General features: G+C 41.5%; 1 protein-coding gene across 3 annotated transcripts in view; it reads right to left on the minus strand.

Moving 5' to 3' along the window:
* The window catches only part of tanc2a (tetratricopeptide repeat, ankyrin repeat and coiled-coil containing 2a), a 38,306-nt gene that overhangs the window by 16,626 nt on the left and 9,908 nt on the right, over window positions 1–11,772 (minus strand). For all 3 annotated transcript variants that reach the window (XM_031876237.1, XM_031876238.1, XM_031876236.1), the window contains 11 exons: window positions 11,084–11,223; window positions 10,106–10,274; window positions 9,692–10,012; window positions 7,017–7,142; window positions 6,656–6,922; window positions 4,124–4,251; window positions 2,541–2,772; window positions 2,261–2,433; window positions 1,238–1,318; window positions 962–1,162; window positions 61–195 (listed from right to left, as the gene is read on the minus strand). In XM_031876237.1, coding sequence (XP_031732097.1) covers window positions 61–195; window positions 962–1,162; window positions 1,238–1,318; window positions 2,261–2,433; window positions 2,541–2,772; window positions 4,124–4,251; window positions 6,656–6,922; window positions 7,017–7,142; window positions 9,692–10,012; window positions 10,106–10,274; window positions 11,084–11,223 — 1,973 coding nt within the window. The remainder of the gene's footprint in view (window positions 1–60; window positions 196–961; window positions 1,163–1,237; window positions 1,319–2,260; window positions 2,434–2,540; window positions 2,773–4,123; window positions 4,252–6,655; window positions 6,923–7,016; window positions 7,143–9,691; window positions 10,013–10,105; window positions 10,275–11,083; window positions 11,224–11,772) is intronic.

Raw genomic sequence — 11,772 nt, forward strand, 5'->3', positions numbered from 1 at the left:
ACACACACACACACACACACACACACACACACACACACACACACACAGTGACGTGTGTACCTGCTGGTCGGTCAGTGGGTGCAGCGACGCCACATTAACGTTGAGCAGCGGCAGAACTCTCTGAAAAGACGACTGGGTGGGAAACCGCATGTTGAGCTGTAGCAGGTAGACTTCTGCTAGACTCACGGGGACCACCTACACACACACACACACACACACACACACACACACACACACACATACACGCAGAGAGATTTAGTCTTCCTGTAGAGTGTATATCAAACTCAATCCTGGGAATGTCTGCCTAGCCAAAAAGATAATAATTAAGAGACTATACTGGTACATAACTAAATGACATACACACATCTAAATGAGACAGTAATGTATTATTTTATTTGTGTTGAAACAAAAAAATAACGAATTGAGTAACAGTTCAATTGCTTTTTGCGCTTCCTCGTCAAATGACATTTCGATCACTTGCCATTATTTTTAGCGTATTGTGTTTAAAAAAGCCTGCATATATGCGCTATTTTTGGTGGAAAAACAGCTTTCAGCACTTACTCGTCAGATAACATTTCAACCGCCATAAGCCTAACAATTTTTCTTGCACTTCATCTGACACTTCAAACCCTTTTAGTGGCTCAACTTTAACAGCCTCTTCAACTGCTTTCTGTGCTTAAACTGCAACTCACATACAAGAGCTCACATGCAAACAAAGTTTTATGAAATTGTATTAATCTTTTGTTATGTTTAGAGTTTTTAGAATTTTTTAAGTAAGCTAGCACACTTTTTCCCAGAAGATTTAGCCACTGCTACTTCAACTATGATTGAATAAGAAACAAAGTAACATAACCAAAACAAATACAAAGTAAGTAATTGTCCATTATAACTGACTAACCTGAGTAATGTTATTTTCCTACAATCTTTGTTTCATTTCACCTCCAACCCACCCATTCCTCACCTTGAAGCTGGAACTCTTTAGGACCAGGTATCCCCCCTCTATCAGATCCAGGGTCAGTTTCAGGTAGAGGTACGAGCCCTTGCTCAGGCTCTTCAGGTGGCCGATGAGCTTGGCCAGCGCCGTGTTGTCGAGGCGACCATTGCTCAGTGACACGTTGCTCTGGATCTCTGCACTGCTGTGGATACGCTGCATCAGGTAACCCTGAGAAAGAAAATAAAAAATAAAGACGTGCATAGATGTACAGATAGATAGAGAGACACACTGTGTGCATGTTACCTGCAGGTCCTGGTCTATGGCGTTGTTCTCCTCCATCCTGTCCAGAGAGATGCAGTGAAAAGGTAGAGAACGAGCGATGTCCTGATTGACAAAAACACAGAAAAAAAGATTTATTTTAGGTTGTTTAGCTCCATGAGTTTGTTGAAAGTGTCGTGTTAAAACAAGAACCCTGTTTAACTCTTAAATATTTGCTACATTAAGTATGATAAGAAAAAGATTTATTCCTATCTGTCATAACCCTGCTGGCTGTTGAATATACTTTAAATGTTACTTTAAATGTTGCGGGAAAAAAAGGGCTGACATGTAACCGACATGTTTGGCAAATGCAACGCTATCTCCGGTAACATTGGCTAAGGCTGCTTGAGTGTCAGCTTTCCAGAATCCAATAAAGAGCAGGACACGGCCCCTCACGTTATCTTAATCTCTGATAGCATCTACAACGAGCTTCCACACAGTGGGGAAAATACCATGTACTTTTTTAATGTAATCCGTAACCCTATAAACTAATGTAATGTAATGACAAACGCTTTACTTTTCCACTGTAAGCTAGTTGTACTAATGTTGGCTTTACTTTACTACTGTAAGCTCGTTATGCTAATGTTGGCTTTACTTTTCCACTGTAAGCTAGTTATACTAATGTTGGCTTTACTTTACTACTGTAAGCTCGTTATGCTAATGTTGGCAGCTAACGTTAGCGCAGATAAACACACAGTTCAAAGCATTCCTTACACTGAAAATCTTTGAATCGTGTTTAGTTTTTTGCTCTTTGTGTCACGTTTTAGTTTTGGATAGGATAAAAAAAACATTAATCTAACATGCTCCAAACTCTTGTGATACCAAGTTTTGTTCACTACAGCCCTGTGCACACTGTTACAGTATTTTTGCTGTAATTCTTGTTTGATTTTTGAAGAGAATTTGATGATCACCACATATGGTGAACTTACATGCAGCTTTAATAAATGCATAGTTTAACAGAACATCCAACAGCTGTTGTCTGAGTTCTGTTTTTGTGTGTGTGTATACCTGCTGACCGGTCCTGACAGTGGTTATGACCTTCAACCAGGAAGGAAATTTCTGGACGTTTCGGGAAAGGAATGAAGTCAGTGCGTCGCCGTAGTCCGGCCGGTGGAACTCTGCCTCATTCAGCCCATCAATCAGTATAATAAGCCCTGCCCCATCCACGTGCAACTTCCTCTCTGGAAAAAAAAACCAAACAATATAGAACAGAACACATTGAGTATTATATCCTTGACTTTTACAGAAGAGAAGCAAGCATCAATAATACAGAGCATCCCTGGTGTACCTCTGTAGAGAGCGTCCAGTGGTTCTAGTATTCCTCTCTGGAGGGCGGAGCTCGGATCCTGGATGCAGGAGCGCAGACTGAGCGTGCTCTGTAGCTGTGGCGTGCGGTGCAGCAGCTCCCGATAGGCCGACAGCTGGGGGGCGTCACTGAGCATCGCCGCCATGTTGTGGACGAACTCCGGGACCAGGCAGGTGTGACAGTTATCAGCTTGACAGAAATGATATGCGACTACCTGCGAGGTCAGACAGGAAGAGATATTTGCATAGTTTGTGGATTTTAGCAAGACCTTTGAGCTTGTTGTTGCTAATTTCTTTACCAGCCTTTTAAGTTTCCACCGGACCAACAACAGTTTGCACGCAGCAGCAGGTTAACTATGCTAACTACAGTATAGTGGCTCAAAACTCCATAAGATCTAAAATATTTGGGGGTCAAATGGAAAACGTTCTCATTTTCCAAAATATACATGCTTAATTAGTAATGAGATTGATACACTCATTTCTTTACGGAAAGCAACGGCAATGGCGGCGCATGTACATGCTGTGGCCGGTAGCTCCCATGAATTTTGTTACATTTTTGTCATAATTTCTTGTCTTTTTGTCTTTATTACTTGAGCGCTTGTGGAATATGACAGAAAAACTCATCAACATCGGAGAAGGGAGCGTAGGCATTGGATTCATTCGTGGGGAGCGGACCTTGAGACGATCACCACCCGCGGCCGAGCACCCAGCCAGACCTGCCGGACCAAACGCTACTGAGCTACGGAGTAGAGCCGAGTCTGAAGCTAAGATAACACAGCTAGGACCTGAGGCTATTCCACCCCCCAATCTGCTCCTGGATAATGTCCGGTCGCAGAAAAACTCAGGCAAACCCAGAAACGGGCATCTGATTGTTGGTGCTCAAGCCGAATTATTAATGTGAAGATGTTGTTTGTCACGTTTTTACTTGTGTAGCGAATGGGCTACAACTGCATTTTGTTATGCAGCCCTGTGTTGCATAATGACAATAAATGATCCTTGAATGAATATGTAGCTGGAGCTAGCAGCTACTTAGCTTAGCTTAGCACAGAGAAAGGAAACAGCTAGCTGAAGTTTTTTTACGGGGGGGTTGTGCACCAGACTATTTCTTGGCCGGGTGCAGTGACCTCCTAGTGTGTTCGCTGGTTGCCTGGCAACCTGAAAACGATGACAAGACCTAGATGTGAGTAATGACGTGTTAATTTAGAAATTTTAGAGGTGCTGGCGGGTGGATCGTGTTACCATTGGAAAAAAACAGGCTAGCTGTTTCTGCAGTCTTTATGCTAACCTAAGCTAGCCACCCTCAAACTCCAGGTACACATTTAACGCACAGGCTAAAGAGGGGCATCAATCTTCTCTTCTAATTTTCGACAAGAAAGCAAATAATTTTACTGAAGGAAATGTAGTGCATCACATTCAAAGTAGCATAAAATGCAAATACTCAAGTTGAGTACAAATACCTAAAAAGTGTACTTAAGTGCAGTACTTGAGTTAATGTTTCGGTTACTGCTTTCTAGTAATCTGTTGCGTGATACAGTAGATCTACATTAAGTGAAGTGGGGATGGTACCTGTGCTGCAAGTCTTCTCAGCGCCTCCTCTTGTCTCCTCCTCATTTCTGGAGTCCCCGGACAGCTTCCTTCGTCTCCCCCTCCTCCTCTTCCCAGAGAGTCGTGGGAGAAAGAAACGGCCTCTGCATCTGGAGTGAGGGAATAATAGAATATTTGTACATTTTAAAATCTCAGTAAAGATGTAAAGACACAAACCAGCTTTGTCTTTCTCTCTGGCTGCTGGCTTCTTTACGCTATTTTTTTAATCCACTGCATGATTTAATGGGTTTTCCTGCTGCCTGGCTCGGCCGTGAGTGTGGTTGCTGATCTTGAATGATTTTATTGGGTTCTGCATGATGACTCAGTCTTCTCCTACAGACTGATCGAGGTCGTCTTCATGGCTGGAATAACTCACCGGGGGTCCTTTGGCAAGCATGCGACGTCGGCTCCTGCCAACAATTCACTATGTCCCCTTCATTTGTTGTAAAAATGATTCTATTTTTTTCTATTCTATTTTCTAATGTACATGTTCTTACAGATTTGCCTACACATAGAGTCTAATCTGACTGTAAATCAGGGCTGGTTTTAGCCTGCTGTATTAGGTTGGGCTGGTAGAAATAATAGATGGCAAATGATAAATGCACTTGTATAGCACTTTTCTAGTGTTCCGACCACTCAAAGCGCTTTAACACTATATGTCATCATTCACCAATTCACACACATTCATACATTGATGGCAGGGTCTACCATGCAAGGTGCCACCTGTCCATCAGTTAGTCTAACTAACGTTTCACACCCATTCAAACACAGGGTGTGAATTAAGTGTCTTGCCCAAGGACACATCGACATGGACCATGGAGCAATCGAACCGCCGATCCTCTGATTAAAAGACGACCCTGCCCTACCACTGAGCCGCAGTCGCCCAGATGGGCAGCCCGCAGTTTAGCAAAGGCTATTGGTTTGAATCCCCCTTTTTTAAACAATAATTTAACTAGTACATAAAACAAATTTCAAACAATTGTAAAAGTGCCAGAGTTAGTTGTCAGCAGTGCCAAAATATTATTGTAGTTGAAGGATGAATGTGATGTGTTGAGGTCAACCTCAGAATGACTTCAATTAGGTAATATTCTTCATAAATGTCATGAGATGAAACAGTCTGAGTATACTGTGTTTAAAAAAAGAAACACTCCAAACTATTTTTAAAAGTACGGCTGAACGCGTACATAATTTTCCATTTTCTACTGGAAAAAAAAGGAAATAAAACCTTTTTACCCATTGATTGATTAAGATGAAAGATTGTATTTGGTACGACATATTAATATTGTGAGTTTTAAATGCATGATAATTTATGATTCTCTTGTATATTTCTGTATCCACCAGCTGTAAAAAGTATTTTAAAAAGATGATGGTAATAGAGTTGGATAGATTTCCGGTATTGATGGTCCGTCTGGTGTACGAGCTTAAACCAAACAGACATTTGTCATTATACACGTTACTACATTTATATTACATTAGTAATGAGCAATATGACAATGTAATTAACATAATATGATTGTTTATAACAGATAGCTTGATTGGTACAACACTATATATATATATATATATATATATTAGTGCTGGGCAACGATTAACATATTTAATCGCGATTAATCGCATGGATTTTTTGCGATTCATTGTGATTAATCGCATTGTTATGGCAAAGCTCAATAACGAATTCAAAAGTAGTGTATTGAGCACTTTTATTTTAAAAGTACTGCTATATGAACAAAAGGGCAATAACATTTGGTTCACGAGATGCAGGTTGCATGTTTTATACTTAATGTGAATATAATTCATACTTTGTTAGCATCTTATTCTGAAAACCAGATCTGGTTCTTCTTTGAAGAAACCGGATGTTGTCTCACGTTAATGTTTCCGCTAACTTTCAAAGTCGTTCGCTCGCTCCCGATCTGTGCTGTTTAAATGCGTTTACCGTGAATTTCAGCATATAGGTGCACTAAAATGTAAGTGTCTGCTGAGTTGACCACGGAGATCTGAGTGTCTGCTGACTTTACCGCAGCGATGTCCAGTAGTCTCCAGGGAGAGCAACAGCTGGTGCAGCTTCTCTCTTTATTTCCCCCCCCCTCGACCAGAAGCGGCAACCCTGAAGGGACATCATATCTCCAATACAAAACGATAAACATGAGACAGTCTGTTACAATAATAATGAATTAAAAATACTTACCTGTTTTTTTTGTTGTTGTTGTTTTATTATTATTTTTTTTTTTTCCCCATCTCAAAAGGCTCAAGGACATACACACACACACACACACACACACACACTGCTTTTGTTTGCTGGCTTTTATCCCACTGTTCTTGTCATCCTCTTGTTGTTATGTCTATGTATTGTCTCTTGTCTTTTAATAAAAATAAAATTTAAAAAATGCGTTAACGCGCGATAAAATAATTGTCGGCGTTAATTAATGATGCGTTAACGTGAAATTAACACGTTAACTTGCCCAGCACTAATATATATATATATATATATATATATAAAACTCTCTATCTGCTTACGTTTAACTGCGGTCTGTTTGCTGGTGGCGGTTGGCGACATGCAGTTTCCATGACAACTGAGCGCCACCAGACGGGCGACGATAGCCGTTTTGCCGAAGCCCATGTTGCCGACGATCACCACGCCCCGACTGGTTGCCGGGTTGCCACTGCGGAGACAAGCATCCACTTCTTGGAAGAGCCACTCCCTGCCGGTGAACAGCCAATCAGACGAGAGACCCGGAACCTCAAAGTGGAGGGGCTTCAGGTTGAGGGAGGGAGTGAAACAAACTGCGGGAGAAGAGGTGAGGAGGAGCATTGTAATACTGGTTGTAAAATAGTATGGCTTCGTTGTGTTTACGTGTTTGTTTGTGTGTGTGATTACCTCTGTGGTCCTGTTGACTACGACTCCCAGAATTCTGCCTGGGCATTCTGAGGGACGTCCTTGAAGGGACGTGTCTCTGCTGCTCATCCAGATAGGCTAGATCTTCAAGGTGGGCAGAACTGGTGGCTGCAGTGAGAGAATGATGGAGAACGTTTGTTTTCTGCATAAACAAAGTTTTAGATGGGCAAACAACCCTTCTGGTTGAATCATAAGTACTAGAAAATCTTATCTTGTAAGGGGATTTTGTATAAAACATCAACAACTTTATTAAAATATGTTGCCTGGGCTGCTTATGGCGAGTGGAAGTTTAAGTTTAAACATTGTAGAGATGTGATTATACACTTGGGCTGGGTTGCACCTATGAGTAATGTTCAGAGCTCTGAGTAGTGAAAATGATTAAATCCAGGTTTAAAATCAAGCAATAAAAACTAATCTCCGTTTAGTAAATTCAAGTTTAGACTAAAATTATATAATATATGATAATATATTGTCCAATATTATATAAATATTATTATATTATATATATTTACAACAATCCCATTAGATAAACTAACATTTCTGATAAGTAGCTGTCTTTGTGTGGACAAAAAAAAGATACATAACCAGTAAGCTTTAAAGGTGTGAACATACTAGGACCCAATGCCATGATCCAACTCTGTTCTTAAAGTAACAGTTTTCGGGAAATATACTTCATGGCATTTTGGTGAGAGTTAGATGAGAAGATTGAAACCAATCTTGTGTCTGTACGACAAATGTGAGATGGTTAGCTTAGCTTAGCACAAGGACAGAGAAACAGCTAACCTGATTCTGTCCAAAAGTAAAAACATCAAGTGGTGGTTTTAAGGGGGGTGGGGGGTATGTGACGGACTAGTTCCATGGCCTTCAGTGGTGACTTCCCAGGTTAACTTGCAATTTGCTGAACTCATTGCTTCACACTGCCCAGTGGTCAACCACAACAAATAAACCCACAACCTGTAGGAACAACTGCATGAGGACATAAAACAAGCTAATATCTAAATACAAACACAAACAGGGTTTTGACACACTGAAAGGATTTTTAGAAGGAGTTTTAAAAATTGCAGATAAGAAACGTATTCCTTTTCTGATCTATCGTTAGTGAAGGGAGGAACAGGCAGGATTTGTAGGACATTGTTCCATGGAGTGCTGTGTCGTGATTTCCATTAAAGCCACAGCTGATTTGAAATCTAACAAAACATGCATGAATATTGTTAACTTTGAGTTGTCTCGACTCCAGACAAAGACAGACAGACACCTACCCAAAGTTTGATCCACTCAATCCAGTTACAATCCGCTACAGCCAAAGAGAATGTCAGTGCAGGCTGTGCCTTGTATCCTGTGTGTGTGTGTGTGTGTTTTGAGGAACGTCATACATGTCATTTCCTTCCTTTTTAGATTTTATGAGACACAGAGAGAGGAAAAAGAGGAAAGGGAGGATGAGTTCTGAACACGTTACTGAGGCACTGTCTGTGTCTTTCAGCCTGGTTGTTTTGTATCTGCACATTACGACCGACAAACAAGGAGCTCATAACTATTTTTAGAGATGTTAGTATGCAATCTGAACAGAGCCAGGCTTACTGTTTCCCCTGCTTCCAGTCTTAATGCTAAGCTAGGCTAACGACATCTTGACTGCAGCACCAAATAAGTGTATTTCCAAAATGTTGAACTATTCCTTTAAGGTTAGGGTGAATATAGAAAATAAATCTGGGATATCTGTGCTTTTTTGTCTCATGAAGAACAGAGCTGTATGTGTTGCTAAAGCTAAAAGGAAAGAAAACTACAGATAGGTCAAGTATATGAAAAACAGGGCTGGGTATCGTTTAAAAAAATGATGATGCCAGTAGTAATACCAGTAAAGTGATACCGATAACAATAGAGCACTTAATTTGATACCAATCATGTGAATGGAAGCTGGGTGTGTGCCCCACTGGCTAGCTAATCGCCGCCGCTCTGCACAGTGCTCATACGGATACTGATTACCACGTCCAGCCAGATGCCTGTAAAACCCACCCTCCGGTTTCCCCTCAGCTTACTGATAGCTCTGTCAGCACTGTTAGTGTTGTCAGCATTGTTTGCGCTGTTAAGACCGTTAGCTTCTCGCCACCGGCTCAGACATCTTCACCTTGAGAGCCGTATGCAGGAAATTCCAGCTGTGTGGCCTGTAGCTGCTGTGGTAAGAGAAGATAGGGTATCTTTAGCTTCTGTAATGTGACGTACGACGTGTATCTCGCTGCGTCAAGTCAAGTGCGAGTGCAGCTCAAACTGCATCCTGTGTAAAAAGGCCCTTCAGACCCGGCAATGCCGCTGGCCACAAGTCTCATTTTTTTTCGGCTCATTTTCTGTAAGCAGTGTAGTAATAAATAAAGTAGGGCGGAATTGGCGAGCTAGCTAGCTAGCCAGCTGTCCACTAGTTAGCTAGCTAGTTAGCTAGTTGTCACTCATCTGTCAGTAGAAATTAGCTTTCCTATGCTTTGTAACAGTACTACTGCACTGCTCGTTTTAGTTGTTACTGCAAAACCTCACCTCAACAACAGTCAAAATGGCAACATTACACATAATAATGGCTGCCACTCTGACCAAACTGCTACATTGATGTAAATGGGAATGAGCTCTTTTATCTAATTCTATTTCTATGCGTCATCCATTTGAAATCTTACCAGCAACTGAATTAGGGCGGGGCATGAGGTAGAGCGGGATGGAGTGGGTGGAGCCTGACGAGCGGGCGGAGCCAGGGCCTCGGTCTGGGTGGAGTTTGTTGAGGCTGTAAGTGGAGGCGGCCATGATGTCCTCCACCCTGTACAGGAAGCCGTCATTTGCGCTTCCTCCTGCTACCATACAGGAAGAGGAGTTGGAGGCCACCACCGGTCGGCCCCCTTGCTGCCAGAGATTCAGGCTGCTGCCGCGGTAACTGTCCACAGGGTACTTGCAGCTGTCGTCCCGCTCTGCTGCCGACTCAGCAGAATAGCTGGTCAACGTGGCTGAAAGAGAGAGTGAGAGAAAGACAGGAAAAGTGAATAATTTAGCAGTGGAAGGGTTGTTTTTTTTAAGAAGCTGTATCTACGGCATGTCACCTATGATGCCGCTGTCTCTGCTCTCCAGTGTTGAGGTGGGGGAGGTAACAGAGGCGTGGTTGGGGGAGGCGTGCTTGTCGTTGTTGTTTCCCTCCCCTCCTGCAGGAGGCTGCAGTGTGGAGCAAGGGGAGGTGCTGCTACTGGCCAGACTGGAGGAAGGAGAGATCCTCTGTGGGGGGAAAAGATGAGGTTTCATCCTCACTTTCTTGTATGTATACAGTCAGTATGTGCAACAATGTCTTTAGTCATGTATACCGAAAAAGCATTTTTAAATTTAAATTTAAAAGCGACAGACAGGACAAAATATGCAATTTAAAGAACAAATAAACATTTTACTTTATATTCAAGTTATGGGCTAAGAAATGTAGAAACAATATATTCATGCAGTATAATGAGTATCTTAGATACAGTATCTAACATACAGATCACATCAGTTTTGCAAAAGACTAATTGCTATTTGTACTGACTCTTTGTGGTGGAAAGGAACTACCTACATCTACTAGAATAATGTATTGTAGTAAAATGTTAAGGTACTTGAGTACATTTGACAGTCACAATTCCGAGTTACTTTGCATGTCAATGTTATAAAGAATTACTTCTACCTATTAAAATCATAAAAGGTGAAAAAGACAGGATTGCTCAATATATCAAACATTTCTTGTTAAAATAAAGCTGGAAAAGGTGAGTTTTAAGTTATATTATTATTTGTCCTTTGCCAAATACTCAATTCAGATTTTGGGAATATCTCTAGTACATACTGTATATTTAGTTGGTATAAACAATTTGTGAAGGGAACAGACAAAATAACAGGAACACTTTACATACATTAAGCAATACAACACCTCCAAAAATTACAATATGTTTGAAATTACTGAAAATCTGAATTTGCTACATGGCACAGAAGTTTTTCTATTTAAAATTGTTGTACAGGTAAAGCAGGACTAAAAACAACCTAAATGTTTGTAAGTGTTTGATTACCTGTTCATCATCCCGGGCGTGGTAAGAGGACCCCGGCTCTCCGCCGACTATCTTTTCCCCCAGCAGGAAGCCCAGTCTGGTCATCAGAGCATCAGCCGCCTCGTCCACTGAGGGTGGGGGTCCCAATTCCTGCTCCTCACCTGGAGAAAGCGAAGAAAGGATTTTTTTATTGGGTCTTTCTTCAGCACAATTGCACCAGGCCCGTACCTGATTTAGAAATGTTTGTGTCAAATTGGATTTGGCTGTTCAATACGAAGATACAACATGTCTTTCTCTTTTTTTCACGTAGCGCACATAGCTGGCGCATTTCCTCCGAGGCGTAGAAAGTGACCAGCTCTAGATCAACTTGGTAAAAGGTAAAAGGGGCGGACCTTGAAGACTCTCCAGTCGACTGAGTGGCCACCTCCGGAGTATTCGACTCATCGACTTTGTTTCCAGTCTTTATGCTATGCTAAGCTAACCAGCTGCAGCATCATATTCATCACGCAGACATTGAGAGCAGCATCAATCTTGTCATTTAACGCTAAAGTGCACTATCCCTTTAATACCAAGTACAAATAGAAATGAAGCCACACAAATTGAATTTGCAGTGGTGGAAACACTGACAGAAATGCAGACTTGACCACTGGAACAACCCAAAAAGTAGAGACCTCAGTGATATATCCGCTCTGCCTACACTACATATACAT

Source organism: Anarrhichthys ocellatus, unplaced genomic scaffold (assembly GCF_004355925.1).
Source record: "Anarrhichthys ocellatus isolate YVR2014 unplaced genomic scaffold, GSC_Weel_1.0 scaffold106, whole genome shotgun sequence".
Taxonomy (NCBI): Eukaryota; Metazoa; Chordata; class Actinopteri; order Perciformes; family Anarhichadidae; genus Anarrhichthys; species Anarrhichthys ocellatus.